The sequence below is a fragment of the Tiliqua scincoides genome, chromosome 4, assembly GCF_035046505.1.
Source record: "Tiliqua scincoides isolate rTilSci1 chromosome 4, rTilSci1.hap2, whole genome shotgun sequence".
Classification (NCBI taxonomy): Eukaryota; Metazoa; Chordata; class Lepidosauria; order Squamata; family Scincidae; genus Tiliqua; species Tiliqua scincoides.
The window spans coordinates 17,198,690-17,214,670 of NC_089824.1; the positions used below are offsets into that span (position 1 = coordinate 17,198,690).

At 45.7% G+C, this 15,981-nt stretch overlaps 1 protein-coding gene across 1 annotated transcript; it reads right to left on the reverse strand.

Moving 5' to 3' along the window:
* Positions 1 to 9,412: 9,412 nt before the first annotated feature.
* Positions 9,413 to 12,200, reverse strand: AARD (alanine and arginine rich domain containing protein). Its single transcript, XM_066623325.1, has 2 exons — positions 11,871 to 12,200; positions 9,413 to 9,553 (listed from the first exon to the last, which is right to left on the reverse strand). Exons 1-2 carry the CDS (start codon positions 12,198 to 12,200, stop codon positions 9,413 to 9,415), a joined length of 471 nt encoding a protein of 156 aa, XP_066479422.1.
* Positions 12,201 to 15,981: the final 3,781 nt, after the last annotated feature.

Genomic DNA, 15,981 nt, shown 5'->3' on the forward strand with positions numbered 1-15,981 from the left:
AGTCGTCCTCTCTTTCCTCCTCTCTTACTTAATTACAAGCACAGAGACCAAAATAGGTGCAGCCCAGAAAGAAGTGGGCCATTTTTCAAGATGGAAAGTGTTGTCAGAGTGTATTCTCTACACTTATACTCCAACCTTAAATACATTACATTGGGGCTGTAAGCTTTAAGTGGTGGATTAATCAATGAATGCTTTGCAATACCACTTCCAGCCGCAGTTGAAAATGGCGGGTTTGAATTAAACTATGATGGTTAACGAAAACAACAGATGCAAAAAGACTATTAGCTGCCACTCCAAAACTGAAAGGGTGTTGGGATGGCAGTAATACGCAAGTGCTGGAGTTTATCTCAATAGACTAGTCATGGTTAGGAGGACAGGCACCATTATATCTGCAGCAGGCCAACATTTATTTTACCTCTACCGATGGTCGGACCATTCATGAGGTCAATTAAGGTGGACCTCTGGCAGCAGATTGGTGAGAGCTGCCAACCTCCATCCACCCACTTGACTCCACTGCCCCTTGTCCCTCTCCCACTCTCTGGATTGAAAAAAGGAGAAGGGGACAGAGCAGAGGAAGAAGTGTGGGGGAGAGGAAAGTAGTGATGAAGCCCACCACTCCCCTTTCGTCCACACTTCCTCTTCTGCTCTAGAGAGTAGGAAGAGGAGAGGCTGGCCAATCAACAGATGAGGGGCAGCCTTTAGCAATCTGCCTCAAGGCCCAGGCCTATTAATATTCAGTCTTTTTTCCACAGAAGGCGACATAAATGGTCCCATGTCTACCAAGCACTGGATAGCTGCCCACCTGCTCAAACTTCAGCAAAACTGTCACTTCACGTACACGCCAGCCAAACCTCCACTGCCCTGGAGTTTGCACGCAGCCCAAGAGGCAGCTATCACGTTTGGCTTGCCCCAATATTTTTGCTGTTGGTCTGCAATTGGTATAATATTCAGTGACTACTCTGATGATGAGCTAATGCTTGCTAGCAATGAGAGGAGGGCACAACTCCCATCAACAGCAACTTGGGAACAGAAAGTCTGGAATATTATGCTAATGATCATAATGTACCTGTTATAAATAGCTTTGAGACGGAAAGATTCTGCCCCCAAAGATTTTAGGTCAAACTGACATTTCTTTATAGATGCTGTATAGAGAAAATGTAACACAAGAGGATTTGTCCTTGGTTTACGTCCTAAGAATCATTTCCCTTCTCTCTCTCTTTTTTGTTGATAACATTCCTGATAATCATAATGCCCTCCTTGTTTAGTCTGTGCATGAGTGTTTTCACTGGGACTTCAGTGTGAAGGGAAAGGGCTGAATGCATCGTAGTTCTATTCCTGATCAGGTTCTCCCTCCACACCATTGCTATGTTGATCAAGGAGAAAAAATACAGGCAGAAACAACCTATCTAGCATCTCATTTTTTTTTTACCCTGCAGTGTGTTTGTTGGCAACCTTCAGTCTCGAAAGACTCTGGTATCGCACTCTGAATGGTGGTTCTGGAACAGCGTCTAGTGTGGCTGAAAAGGCCAATTCGGGAGTGACAATCCCTTCCACATCGGGAACAAGTGCAGTCTGTCCCTGGTCTGTCTCCCTGGCTATGGGCCTTCCTTCTTTGCCTCAGACTGTTGGTCAAGTGTCTCTTCAAACTGGGAAAGGCCATGCTGCACAGCCTGCCTCCAAGCGGGCCACTCAGAGGCCAGGGTTTCCCACCTGTTGAGGTCCACTCCTAAGGCCTTCAGATCCCTCTTGCAGATGTCCTTGTATCGCAGCTGTGGTCTACCTGTAGGGCGCTTTCCTTGCACAGGTTCTGCAGTGTGATACAGTGGAGAATGGGTCATGTCCCCTGCTGTTGAAACTCATTTTGAGCTGCTGAGAGAACAGACTATCGAACAATTATGCATTTCTAGGATCTCTCTAGCAAAGTTTTCACATTTTCTTTGTCTGTTTCTACAATTTGTAAAGCTTTGCATGATTTCAGAGCCAAAGATCTTGCCCCAGTACTGAGAGGGGTGGTGGGTGGGACTGGATTGTTCTGAAATATATTACATTACTGCAAATCTCAATCTCATTACTGCAAATCTCACACACAAGGGATGCCTTCAGTTCCTCAGAGAGCCAAGAAGGAGGTGGTATTATCTACCCATGCACAAGTGGCAAGAGGAACAATGACCAATTTAAAAAAAGCCACATGCACAGACAAAAACTCATTTCAATGATTAACGTTGAGTCAATCGTAAAAGAAACCTCACTTTCCAAAATATAATAGCATACTCTACTTAGATGGAGGACAGCAGGGAGAATCAAGCAAATGTACCAATTTTTATGACATACACCCATTTAATTGAATTTGTTCAGAAAGATGAATGTATGACAGAATGCTGAATATCCAGCTTTGCAAAACTCTCCACAAAGCACAGGATATACATATATATGAGTTCTAATATATGCTCTCATCTCATTTTTCATGGCTTCCTACATCACGGATGGTTATTACAAAAATATCTATCTTCCAGCTGCCAGCTGCTTCTTGCAGGTAGAAGCTGAATGAATATGAAAGTTTGCCAATTACCCAAGAGATATTCTCTCATACAGCCCAGGTGGAACAGATAGGTCCTACTGACATTAGTTGGAACCTGTTCACAAGTAAATTTGCATAGGATTGTATCTTTATGGTGAAACACCTGTCAGACTTGGGATAGACATTGATCCAGGAGCTACTTCACTGCATGGGTTAGAAACATCCCATCACAGTCACCATTATTTTCATGTGTACTACCTATGGCAAAATGGACATTGCATTGAAATGTAGGCACAACGTCGCACAGCACAATTCTGTGCATATCTACTCAGAAGTAAGTCCCACTGAATTGAAGGGGCTTTACTCCCAGTCCCAGGTAAGTGTGTATAGGATTGCAACCCCAGTCAGTTGCAATCTGACTGCTTAAGATTGCTCATTAAGACCTGGGATCCTCATTAAGACCTGGGGTGAATGTAAGAAGATAGCCTTTGAGGCAGATTCAGCCCCTGATGTCCCCAGGATCCCTTTCATGCACTCAGGCAGACATACGAGCGTTGAGGGCATATCTTGGGATAATCTGGTTCAAAACTTCTCTGGAAGTACAGGGCAGGCATCCCTGGTCCATACTCAGTAACTGGGACTGGATCCTGCACTTCAGCAACCAGCACAGGCAACAAAGATCCAACTACCTTTCTTCAGTCCAAGTCCTGGTCATCATTCATATGGGATCATGATACTGACATCTATGAACACTTCAGTGGTCATACTTCGTCATTGGTTGAGCAATCAGGAGGTCTGTACTGGTTGTACAATGATTGTTTTTGCCCCATCTTATTCTCAAGCGCAAGTCCAATGCCAAAGTGACCATGATGTGTAAGTGCAACCTCCTGATTTTAGTAATGGGCTATGTATCAGAATGCCAGATGCAAGGGAGGGCACCAGGATTCAAGTCTCTTGTTATCTGGTGTGCTCCCTGGAGCATTTGGTGGGCCGCTGTGAGATACAGGAAGCTGGACTAGATGGGCCTATGGCCTGATCCAGTGGGGCTGTTCTTATGTTCTTAAGGCACATGCTGGCATTTGTCATGAAAGATAAGAAGCAAGATCATTAGAACAATAGCTTGAATTAAATTAATTAATGCAAGAATTGGAAAAGTAGTGACATTTCTTAATAAAGTAAATGATCGGGAAACAGGATTGTCTTTTCAGTATGTATATCTCTTTGAAAAATGATAGGCTGTGTTAATTAAAGGGAGAGAAATTCCATCCTCCAGTGATGTGGTATCATGTTAAAATCATTCCGCTCTGTTGTAATAACTGAATGTGAAATAAACATTTGAGAGCTGTATCTTTTTCTCTCTCTCCCTCCTTTAGGATTTGGATTGCATTTCTCAGGAAGAGCAACTATATTGCATCAAAAGGAATATATTTAAAAAAGAGAAAAACATTTCATCACGCTAATCGACTGCCTTAATTTTCAATTCCCTGCTATACTCTTTACTCTGAACTGTACCTATATTGCAGTTCTTTGATGCAAGTAGTTTTCATGAGTTTTTAGCCAAATAAATCTCCAGTGAGAAATGTTCTTAGTTAATAACTAATGTAACAACAGATCAAAATATTTGTTATGCTGCCATAAATTTTGGCTTAGTTTTTACAGCTCTGTTGAAATAGAAAGATCTTTATAGCTTTCGGGTTCTTGTCTTGCCAACATGGCCCTGCCAATCAAATTGATGGGTAGTTTGCCTCCTGCTCAAAGGATAAACTTTGACTATGCTGACCACATCAGAAGGCGCTACTTCTCTGTAGATTCCAGTTACGGCCCTCCCAGACTATTTACTATGCAATGGTCTGTCTCATTCTCCTACCTCCCGAAGTCAACAGAAAAAGGCAAATTGCAGCCAGATCTTACCTAGGCTTACTAAAGCGATCTTATCTAGATTTTCTGAACTCAACTTTGACTGGCACTTAAGTTTGCTTAGTAGTGCAACCTGAAGCATAGTAGCAAATAGTAGCAAAAATATGTGCAATACTATATGGACTCTGTGCTCAAATGAATAACATAATTCAACTCCAAGGCAATCTGAATTTTGCACTACGAAAAGCAACCCAATATAGTGCATGTTAAGTAAATTTGCACAGTTTCTCTCATTCTGAAGTTCCTACCATTTTGCATAATTTGTTCTCTTTATGCAAAACTATCAGGAAAGGCAACCAGACAACAGAGGCTGCCAGAGGGGATTAGTGCCTAGCATCCCTAATGCACCTAGCACTGCTAGCTGGTGAGTAGCACTCATGAACCGCTCCCTGCTTGCTGCAATCAGATGTGACAACCCACTATCCAAAAATGAGGAAGACTGGAGGGGGGCGGGGAATAGGGTATTCATCTCATGGAAAGAGACAGGAAGTGCTAAGTAGGCCAATGAAGGTTCACTCCTGACCCCTGTACTTCTTATTTGCCCATCCTTCTGGTTCCTTTGTCAGATATTTCAGCTGCCATTTTTCACAGACTTTTAAACAAAGCTTTGCAACCATAAGGACTAGGAACTTGTTTTCAATGAGGCTGAATTTTATGTCCAACACTGCATTCTGAATTTGCTTGGAATCACACTGGTACTCTCACGCGCATGCACACACACAGAGGGAGAGACAGAGGAGCTTGTAGTTCCTTTTTTACCATGTACAAATTCAGCTGCAGATCACAGGAGCTAGATCCTGGAACTAGAGAGCTCTGTGCTTGCTTGTGCCTGGTGCAGTTAGCCACTTTGGTTACAAGCCGGCATGACTATTCCATGAATCTGAAGTGTTCTTACAGTCCAATCCTATGGGGCTCTACTGCTGCTGGAACTAGCATTCCAGCCACGGTTGATGCACGGTAGATACAGTTGTAAACAATGGTAGATGCTTTACCACCATTGTCAACAGTGCTCTGGAAGTGCATGAAGCTGTACACTTCTGGACCGCACCCAAGAAGCTGCATAGGTACAACAGTGGGGGGGGGAACGGAGTGCCCACTGATGAAGGTGAGCCATGAGGAGGGCAGAACGTGGCAGGGCGAGGGTTGAATGAGGTAGAACAGGGAAAGATAGGAGGTGTGTCATGTGTGGGGGATGGCACCCAGTGCAGGCAACTTGTGCTGGATGTTATCCCCTCTAGTAGCAGTCAACAAGCCCCTTTGCTTTCTCAGAATTCTGCCAACTAAAGAGCTGGTGCAGGTCTGAGGAGACCCTTTGCCAATCAGGAAGCTTATGGAGGGATAAGGGAGACTACTATATTTTCCCTTTCCCCTTCCAAACATCCTGATCTACCCCTCCCTCCATAGCATACAGTGCAGCCTGTTTTAGTGCAGCTGCATATTATGGGGGGGGGGTGTCATACACTTGTCTTACACTCCCAGGGTTTTGGGGTGCTCAGAGTTATTGGTTCTGAACCCTACAGCCCTCAAAGATCCCTGTTCGGTAGTACTGCCACCAGCCTGTATGTGCCAGTGCCTCAGTCCAGGGACACTGAGACCCTCTAGGCTTAACTATATCCCTTGTAGGCACTGAGCACTTTCTTTACTTAAAGTCTCAGTCCTCAAGTTACTAGTCCACAATGAGGATTTGGTAGCTTGCTGAACGGCTAGGCAGGATTCTAAACCTTTGTCCCCAACAGACAATGAACAACTTAGTAAAGGGATTTTTACTTTATTAAGTACATAGGGTTACAAAAAGTTACAAAAGGCAGCAAATGCTAGAGGCATAAAAACTTCTAGGAAACATATCGGCATAAAACAACAAAGCTAACTGGCTAACTCTATTATTCTCTAACTCTTACCTGGGTCAGCTTCTTTTGTAGATCCTCAGGCCAGTTACCTATAAGGCCACATGGTCCTGGCAGGGCAGGATGTGCACCCACCACCTATCTCACCAAGAGACAAAGACCAAAAGCCCTGTCCTACGGAAGTGGGGCTGGATGCTAGCCCTCTCAGCTCTTCCCTCCCCCCTGGAGATCTACAGCTGCATTCCATCCTTGAGGGGCATCTTTCTGGCTGCCTAGGTGCTACATTATCATCTTCCATTGAGTTGTAAATTCCTAGCAGCTAGGAACTGCAAGCCACTTCTGTGTTACTGTTTTAGCTTGGTTCAGGCTTTACATGTTGCTAGGCCTAAACTGTACATATTCATGACAGGGGGAACCATAGGATTGGGCTGTTAGGCCCCTCCCTTACCTAGAGGGTAAGTCCCTTGCGTAAGTCCCTTGTGCCGGTCCAGGAATGTTGCGAAAGTGCCATAAAGCACCATGCAACTCCAGAGGCAGTTAGGCCGGTGCAGGGGACTTGCACTGGCCTCCCCACACCTTTGCGGGCCCTGGGGAAGGTGAGTTTGTGTCAGCCGAGCTTGGCCGACGCAGGGGTTTGGGGAGGGTGGGGAGGAGGTGGGAGGGAAGCGTTCCGGGGTGGGGGGAAGGTGGGCGGTGGGTGTTCCTGGGGGTGAGATGGTGAGGAGCGGGAGGCAGGGCCAGGATCTGGCGGTTATGTCAGATCCTAATCCTGTTCCCGGGCAGCCTGGGCCAGTCCCAGGCTGCTCAGGTTTGCGCCACCTCCTGCAGTGCCTCTCCCCGGGGTAAGGGGAAAGGGATTCCTCCTGCCCCAGGCTGAGCCATTAAGTGCCCAAGCCTTGCACTGGATACAGCACAGGCCCACTGGGCTGCCTGTTCCAGCGCAAGTTAGGATTGCGCTGTTATGCCCCCTTACCACAAGGAATGACCCAGTTAGTGGGGCTATTCAGATTGGTGAAGGTCTCTAATGAGATCTAATGTGGCCATAGGTTTTGATGGAGCCACAGGAGCTATTGTGATCCCCTGTATGAACCCAGCCTTTTTGTTTGCTGCAGGCTCTGGTTACTTTGAATACCTCTGCAAAGCAACCTCTCCAGTGTATTTTGCTATGACTCTGCTGTACCTAATCTGAATGTAATGGGCTGCCTGACAAAGCTTATTTCCGGATTATGGCCTGTTATTATAAGCGGTATTATTTCAAGCTCCCAGCATGTCTAAGTATGTGGGTAACTACCGCTGCAAGCCTTGCTGGCTTCATAATCATGTCGTTTTTGAGCTCAGTGGCGGACACATTTTTTAAAAAAGGATCATTTACATATAATCCCTCTGTAGATGACGGTAAACCTGTTTTAGCTCAGATTTAACACAGGTCTGTAATCTCCACCATTTAGCAGCACCCGTACAGTTTGTGATTGCAAACGTCGGCATCTATCGCTCTTACTTCTGCCACCAGCCTCAGGGTGGAAATATTTTCATGGAGAAATATACCTGCCAACATAGTTCATCATTTATGCCTGACAAATGGTACCAGTTGTGCTGCGGGTCTCTTGTATTGCTGTCTCTAACAAAAAAAAATTCCTTTGGAAGTGTTGATGTCTTTCTGTGGAAATGTTCACCAAAGAACCAGGAGGGAATTGTTTTACACCTCAGCTTACTGTTTTAAGAGCCCAATCCTAAGGGCTCATAGTGTCGGTGCTGAGCTCCAGTGCCAGCACTGGGTGTTGTAACCATTTGTGCAGGGAGCACTGGCAGAAGTCCAATGGCAGTCAGCACTGGGCCCGTCACTGGACTGACCCGCTTGAAGCATGGTGAGGGCTTTGGGTGGTAGTTAGGGCCTTGGGGGCAGAGGTAGGCATTCCAGGGCAGGGGGAGGAACCAGGGGGGAGGAAGTAGGTCTGGCAGAGCCCTGTTCCGCTGTATCCTATCTTCCATGTTGGGATGTAAAGCCCAACATGGAGGTCCTCTCATCTTTGCCAGCAAAATAGACAGCGCAGACTTGAGAAGTCCCATTGCGGGGCCTGGAGCTTTCCCAACAGAAAGGGGAAAAAGTCCCCTTCCCCTGAGGAGACCTCTGACTGCCCCGGTGGTGCAGCAGTAGTCATTTTGGTGCCAGAGCCACTGGGGATAGGATTGGACTGTAAGGGCCCAATCCTATCCAACTTTCCAGCACCGGTGCAACTGCAATGCAGCCCCGAGGTAAAGGAATAACTGTTCCCATATCTTGAGGAAGGCTCTGTGACTGTCTTCCCACCACAGGATGCAGTGCACGGCTCAATGGCACAGCTACACCGTCACTGAAAATTGAATAGGATTGGGCCCTTGCACACAATGCCCCTTACAAATGCATGCTGAATGGTTGGTGGCCAGCAAATGAAATTCTTCTCCCTTTCATACAGAATCATAGAGTTGAAAGGGACCCACAAGGTCATCTAGTTCAGCCCCCTGCTTGTAGCAGAAAAAAGTTCAGTCAATGTGTACTGCTAGCAGAATCTGAAATACTATTGGAAATGTTTCAAAAAAGAAAGAAATGAAAAAGAAATTACAGAGTACAGTTATTTTTCATGACACAGCATTAAACATTTAAACAAGTTCAACTTTTAAGTGAGAGAATACGAGTGTAGATTCTAAAGCTATGAAATCGACATACTATAGCCATTTTCAGTGGAACTGGCATATATATTCATTTGGTTATCAGAGAGGATCCAAACTATGTTACTACCAGATCTTTGCATTCCAGTATTTTCCGTATTGATCTCCTATCTTTTTGGGGTCTGGATTTGTGGCAATATTTCTGACTAGCTAGATGAAACATGCAGCCATTGTTTGAAATTAAAGAGGCACTCTGTGCATTGTAGATGCCCCATTCTTTTTCTCTGCTTTTGCTGAGGCTGTAAATGGGGTATCAGATTTCAATATACAAATAAGCCTGCCTGCTCCCCAGAGTTTTCTTTAATTTTCAGGTCATATTCTGCTACCAGGTTGTACCCAACTGTGCAACGTAATCTTCAGATTTTGTTGGAATCACTGATGGGATGTGTGTTGCATCTTCAGACTTGATCCCTTGAAAAACCGTTTATTATTCTGGGCTTGCAGCAACATTCAGTGTCTTTGATTCTAGAGCTGCTGACAAGTCCGTTTCATTTCTCAGTCTCTGTATTTCCATGCTTAAATCCAGCAGAGTTTTGGCAAGCTGGTGATTCTGGGACTTCATTTCCAGCTAGAAAGAATAAAAAGAAGATATCTGTAATTGTTTTGAGCAGAAGATCATCATTCAGCAGGAGTTAAAGCCCAATCCTAAGGGCCTGTAGTGCTGTCACTGAGCTCGAGCCGGTGCTGGGTGTTGTAAACATGCTGTAAAGCATGTTTACAGCACCCAGAGTGTCAGGAGCACCAGTGCCGGCCCAGTGCCAGTTAACGCTTTACTCAGCACTGGACAGAAGCTGCCCAGATCAAGAGAAGAGCTCCAGGTGGCGATAAGGTATTTTGGGGCAGTGGGAGGGTGTGGTTGGAAAAGGGCAGGAAGGGGTGGGAACTGTGGAGCCCTGCTCCACTGTATTCTATGTGTCAGGCTGCAAAGCCTTACACAGAGGCCCTCAAATTTGTACCAACAAAATAGCCAGCAAAGACTTGAGACGCCTCATTGTGTGGCCTGGGACTTTTCCTGGTGAAAGGGGACCCCCTCCCCCAAGGAGATCTCCAGCAGTCCTGGTGGTGCTGCTGGATGCAGCGATAGCCATTTTGGTGCCGCTGCACCCAGCAGAGCTGCTGGGGATAGGATTGGGTAGCTAATTAGCATCAGAACTCAGCAGTGGCATACTTTCGGCACCACAGCTCAATCCTGGCATGCATGTAGTAAGTACAGATGAAGTGCTTCTGAGCAAGTACAGAGTGCATTTCCCTTACCACTGAGTATCAGAAGGCCAAATGCAGAGGTTTGAACTCTGTACAATGAGCACAAATGTAAGGGACCTATGTGTGTTCACCTGAATGTCTGCATAGTGCCTGCATCTGCATCTGTACGTAGATGGGACTCTTTCCTTTACTTCCCCAAAGCATCTGACTGTAGAGAGAGCCCACCTGTACTACAGCTGTATGCACACGGGCCAGGGAAACCCACATTACAGCGCAAGCTGCCAGATGGTAAGAGTATCCTTCGATTAATATACAATTGTAACAGTATTACCAATTATAATGTTTTTGATTGATTAAAAATATTTGCACTCCACCTTTCTGAGATGTGCAAAGTGGCTAACACTGCTGCCATTTTCTTTGAAAGATGGCCACATCTTTAGAGCATCAGAACACAAACAGTGTGCAGAAGATTTTTTAAAAACCACCAAAACTTTAAAAGGCCAGGGGACAACAATTCACAGACCAAGCAAGCTGAAGTCTTGTGGAATCAGATGCATTTTGTCTTAGCATCCAAAGGCCAAAGAGGCATAGACCAACTCATATTCTGCTATTTTAAAAGTTAGACCTATTCCTGGGTATATTTGGTGTGCAGATTCCAAAAATGCCATCGGTTTTGCCCTATCACGTCTAGTTTAGGAGATACAGCATAGCCTCATTAGTGAATTGTTCAAGCAGTGTCCACATGAGGAAGCCTATGACATGGCTTCCTGCCAAGGAAGCTGCTTGAAACATTCACCAACAAGGCTATGCTGTATCTCCTAAGCTAGGCGTGATAGGGCAAAGCTAATGCCATTTGTGGAATCAGCACCCCAAAATCATATAAAACCACCATAAATTTTGGGAAAGAAGTTTTTCAGACCCACAGTTTTGCAGGCTTGTGTAATACTTGGCATTTCTATACTGCATTTCAAGCTTTCAAAGCACTTTTCAGATATTATTTCAGAAGTCCCTACAACGGTCCTATAAGGTAGATTAGAATTGTTACTCTCCGCTGGAGGTTAGTGGAGCTGAGACAGAGAGAACAGCAGCTGGTCTCAGGCCAGTTCCTGACTGAGGTGCAGTGTGAGTTTGGTTGCAACACTATACTGTACACCCTTTTCTCGGAGGAAGCTGCATTGAACACAATGGGACTTAGTTCTGAGTAGACATGCAAAGGGCAATCTACCCCACAGGGCCGTTGTGAGGATAAAAGGGAGAACATCATGCCTCAAAAGGTCAGAGGAAGAGTTGAGGTAGCAGTGTAACAAAGACTACACACACTTTGTGAATCCTAGACACACTGTTACCCTGCACATGCCTGATCTCGTCTGTTCTTGGGAGCTAAGCAGGGTCAGGCCTGGTTAGTACCTGGATGGGAGACCGCCTGGGAATACCGGGTGCTGTAGGCTTATATCATAGTCTTTCAAGACTGAAGGTTGCCAACCAGACACACTGTCCTGGGATTAAGCCCCACTGAACACTTCTGACTAGACATGCATAGGATTCTGCTGGAACAGAATCAACGAATAGCAAGACTGACCAGAGCAAGCCCTGTCTGTGATGGGAGATTTGATAGCAGCCCAGCAGCCCAGCAGCAGACCACCCCCAAGAAACAGTGCCAGCCACTTGCCCACATCACTCACCAGCTCTACTCGGAGCCAAGCAATGTCTCTCTCGATCTGTGCCTTGCGCAGTTCTTCCTGGACAGCCACCATCCTCCTTCCTCTGCTCGTGGCTGCAGACCCGAGCAGCTGGGGGAGCCAGGCTTCCTCTGAGGTCTGTCCTCGGAAAGCTCGGAGCAGCCTCTGCTTCATGTCATCCAGTAGCAGGCTGGAGAAAGCTTCCTCAAGCTCCCTGCACTCATCCCTGCAGCTGGGCCTCATTGAGCAAGACTGGGGGAGCGGCAGGATGGAGAGAATTGGAGATGCAGCAAAGCCCCTGTAGATCTCTGCTAGCATTCCTCTCGTCACCATGCCTTTTGTTTTGAAGCCTGGGGACTGATCTTGTTGCCACTGTGGTTCCCCTGCACAGCAAATCTCCACCCCTCACCCACCCACCCCCCTTGATATCATTCCAGAGAAAGTGGGGAGTGTAGTGGGAGGTGGGGGAGGAGAGGGATGGAGAGCAACATTTCTATGTGTGGGAATCATATGTGCCCAGTGTCTGTAGGAAGCACCCAATCTAGGCAACTGATCCTTTCAGAGAAACAATACCACGTTATTTAACAATTATTGCTTTTATTTCTTATATAACCAAAGGGGGAAAAAACTTTTTTTATTTGCCAAGAATGTCTGAATGAATTTAGGATATTTTGGGGTGCTGAATCAAAAAATGGCATTGGTTTTGCCCAATTTGCTCTTGTTTTGGGGTCACTTTATATGCTGATTCAAGCAGCATCCTCATGAGGAAGCCTACGCAATCGCTTCCTCACAAGGAAGCTGCTTGAATCAGTGTATAAGGTGACTATGTCGCACCCCCAAAACTAGAGCCAGTCGAGCAAAACCAATGCCATTCTTGGATTCAGCACCCCAAATATACCCGAGAATATATCTAACTTTAAAGACAGAAAAATGTGTATAGGCCTGGGTTTGTTTTTTAAAAAATTTATTTAGCAATGTAACAGAAGTGGCACCAAAGTTGTCATTGTATGCCCAGCTCAGCCTAGGTCCATGCAGCTTATGCAGGTGTGCCAATCTGGTTGTGTGACTTGGCCCGCCTCTTGTCCAAAGAGAAACTGAAGTTGCACCCGGTGCAGATTTTAAAGTTATTCCTTATAATGCAGAAAGAGAGGGAAATAGGGTGGCAATGCTCCACATTTGCCATGATTTAGATCAGGTCAAACCTTACTTTCATTTTTTTCCCCCCAGCATAGCAATCTGCAAATTGAAAGATCACAAAAGAACCTATAGCAATTTGTCACACATGTGCCCTTTTCACGGGAGCCCCTTAGGTTACTGGTTCTCACACATTTAGCACCAGGACCCACTTTTTAAAATAAGAATGTGTCAGGACCCATGGGAAGTGATATCATCAAGCAGGAAAAATTTTTACAATCCTAGACTGCAATCCTACCCACAATTAACCAGGAGTAAGTCCCATTGACTATCATTGTTAAAAGAATATACATACTAGCTTGTTAGCAGTACAGGTCTGTAACATTTCCACAAATGCAGTCACTTACCATGGTAGCATCGAGTCCGATATATTAAAAATAAAATATTGAAATGAACGGGGACCCACCTGAACTTGGATCGTGACCCACCTAGTGGGTCCTGACCCACAGTTTGAGAAACACTACCCTAGATAGTTCGGAGAGAAAGGAGAAGTCTGACAAGTACACAAGTGCAATTATGATGCAAAGTGCCAAGGACAGCGTGAACAGCCCAATCTTTTAAGGGAAGAATGTTGCCTTTTTGTTGTGGAAATGAAGTTCAGATAATGGTCCCAGGCTGTCCACTGGAAGAAAGGAATGGCAGAAACTATAGGAACTGTCCTCAAATTCTTTATCAATGTCAGCAGATTTTTCTCCTCTTTCAGCTGGGGGTGGGTGGGGGAGGAATGTTAGAATGCCTGTGAACAGATTGCTTCTGGCAAAAGGATCTTAGCAACAAGGCTAGAGAATAGATGGGCAGGCTGTTGATTAGACCTTCCGCAGGAACTTGAGAACATCTATTGCGTGGCTCTTTTAGAAGAGATGGACAGTAATAGCAAACACTTGAGTTTCTATACTTGTTACGAACCAGATGTATCAGCGAACATAGGAATGGGGAACATAAGAGCTGCATAAGCTGGATCCGATCAATTTGGAAGCTCATAAGCAGAGCTCAAGGAAGATAACCTCCCTCCAGCAACTGGTAATCAGAGCTTCTGGATATGAACATTGTATTTGTAGCATGTGCAGGAAAAACTAGGAAGGGTCTTCCTTAACAAACATTTCACTATTGTTTTTGTTTTTTTAACATCAATAGTATGTATTAGTTAGCTATGAAATCAGTTGCGTGCCTACCATAGACTTCCCTGGGGCAAATGCCCCAGGCGCAGGCTGCTAAGACCCTGCAGAAGCCTCTCTGAGGCTCCCAACCGAGGTGGAAACTGTGCTTCTGGTTTGCTGGAAGCACAGTTTATAGCGCCAGGGAACCTCACAGAGGTTTCTCTGGCATGGGCTGCGGTTGCACGAGGCTCCATGAGCCTCTGGTGAGTGAAGGGGGTGGATATCTGCGCAGGGGGGCGGCGATAGCCTGCGGGGGGCACCATCGTGGAGCTTTGTCCCGGGTGCGGGGCTGCAGAGGTCCGCAGCTGTACGAATAACTGATAGGGACCTTGTAGACCAAGGATGTCAAACTCGTTTCATGTAGCATGCCGAATTTAATGTTCGTGGTGCCTGCTGAGGGTTGGAAGTGACATCATGAAGCAGATGATGGTCAGAAATAAGCACTTTGTTCTCACGTAGAAACTCATTAGCTGCAAAGGAGAAGAGAAAATGTGAAAATCTTGCTCATATTCAAGATAAGAGAGATCCCAATTATCAAGCTGGGAGAGCCCAATTATAACAGGGGCTGCTTCTGGGGGACTGTATTTGGCCCACGTGCCTTATTTGTGATACCCCTGCTGTCGACCACCTAGTCTAAACTTTTACCTTGGTTATGATACTCTGTGGTGTTGATTCAGCTATCTCCTCAAACATTTGTAGAATGCACACGTGTTGCTGCACATATCCCCCAAGCAGATATGAACTTGCCAGTGTCTGAACTCTGCTCTGCCATATCCTGAACTCTGTGTTGGGCTGGAAATAGCCAGTGCAGACTTAAGTAGCCCCAGGTGTTCCCTTCCCCTGAGGAGATGCTGGCAACTGCCTGGCATGCATTGGATGAGGCCATTTTAGCGTTGCGGCTCCTCTGGGTGCCAGGCAGCTCAGGATTGTGCCGTGAATTCCTTGCATTTGCCTTCATTACAGAAGTCGTAAGGCAGTTACCTATGGCAGAACTGGCCTTTTCATGACAGAGATCGATGACCTGAGAAGCTACAAGGGACGCAGTTGCAGAGTGTACTGACAAATTAAACATTAACAAATGTCCATTGGTCCAGATGGTATCCACTCAAGAGTTCTTAAAGAACTCAAAAGTAAAATTGCTGATCTTCTCACAAAAATATGTAACCTGTCATTTAGCTCCATGCCAGAGGACTGGTAGATAGCTAATGTAACACTAATATATTTTTTTTTTCAAAAAAAGGATCCAGGGGGATCCAGGAAATTACAGCCCAGTCAATTTAACATCTGCTCTGGGTAAACTGGCGGAAAGCATAATTAAAGATAAAATTATGGAGCATCTAGAAGACAAAATCAAATAATTAAATGGCTCCCTGTCGGAAAAGGGCTAAGGAGGAACACCAGCAAACTCCCACTAGAAAAGAGATTGCGGTGGGGCAAAGAGGGGCAGTTACTCTACCCCTGCCAAATATAAGATGAGCACCACTTGAAAAAGTGCCTCTTTGTCGGCTAGCAGGGATTAGGAAAGGGATCAAAAATAAGACTGCTAATATGATGTTGTCCAATACAAATCGGTGGTGTGTTTCAGTAATAGGAAGTCCACAATATGTTCACCTCCTGGGCCTAATTTTTTTTATTTATTTACAAGTTTATATCAAAAATAAGGACTCCACCAGTCCTGCCTCCCTCCCACCCCAGTCCCTGCCCCCAGCATGCCTCCTCCCTGCCCTCCTCCTGCCTCCCCCCACACCCCCACCTACCTCTCT

Excerpts from the sequence above, each read along its gene's own strand:
- AARD (XM_066623325.1), bottom strand. The coding sequence starts at position 12,200 with ATGGTGACGAGAGGAATGCTAGCAGAGATCTACAGGGGCTTTGCTGCA. Across the intron at positions 9,554-11,870 it reads CTTGGCTCCGAGTAGAGCTG|CTGGAAATGAAGTCCCAGAA; the intron begins GTGAGTGATGTG and ends TATTCTTTCTAG.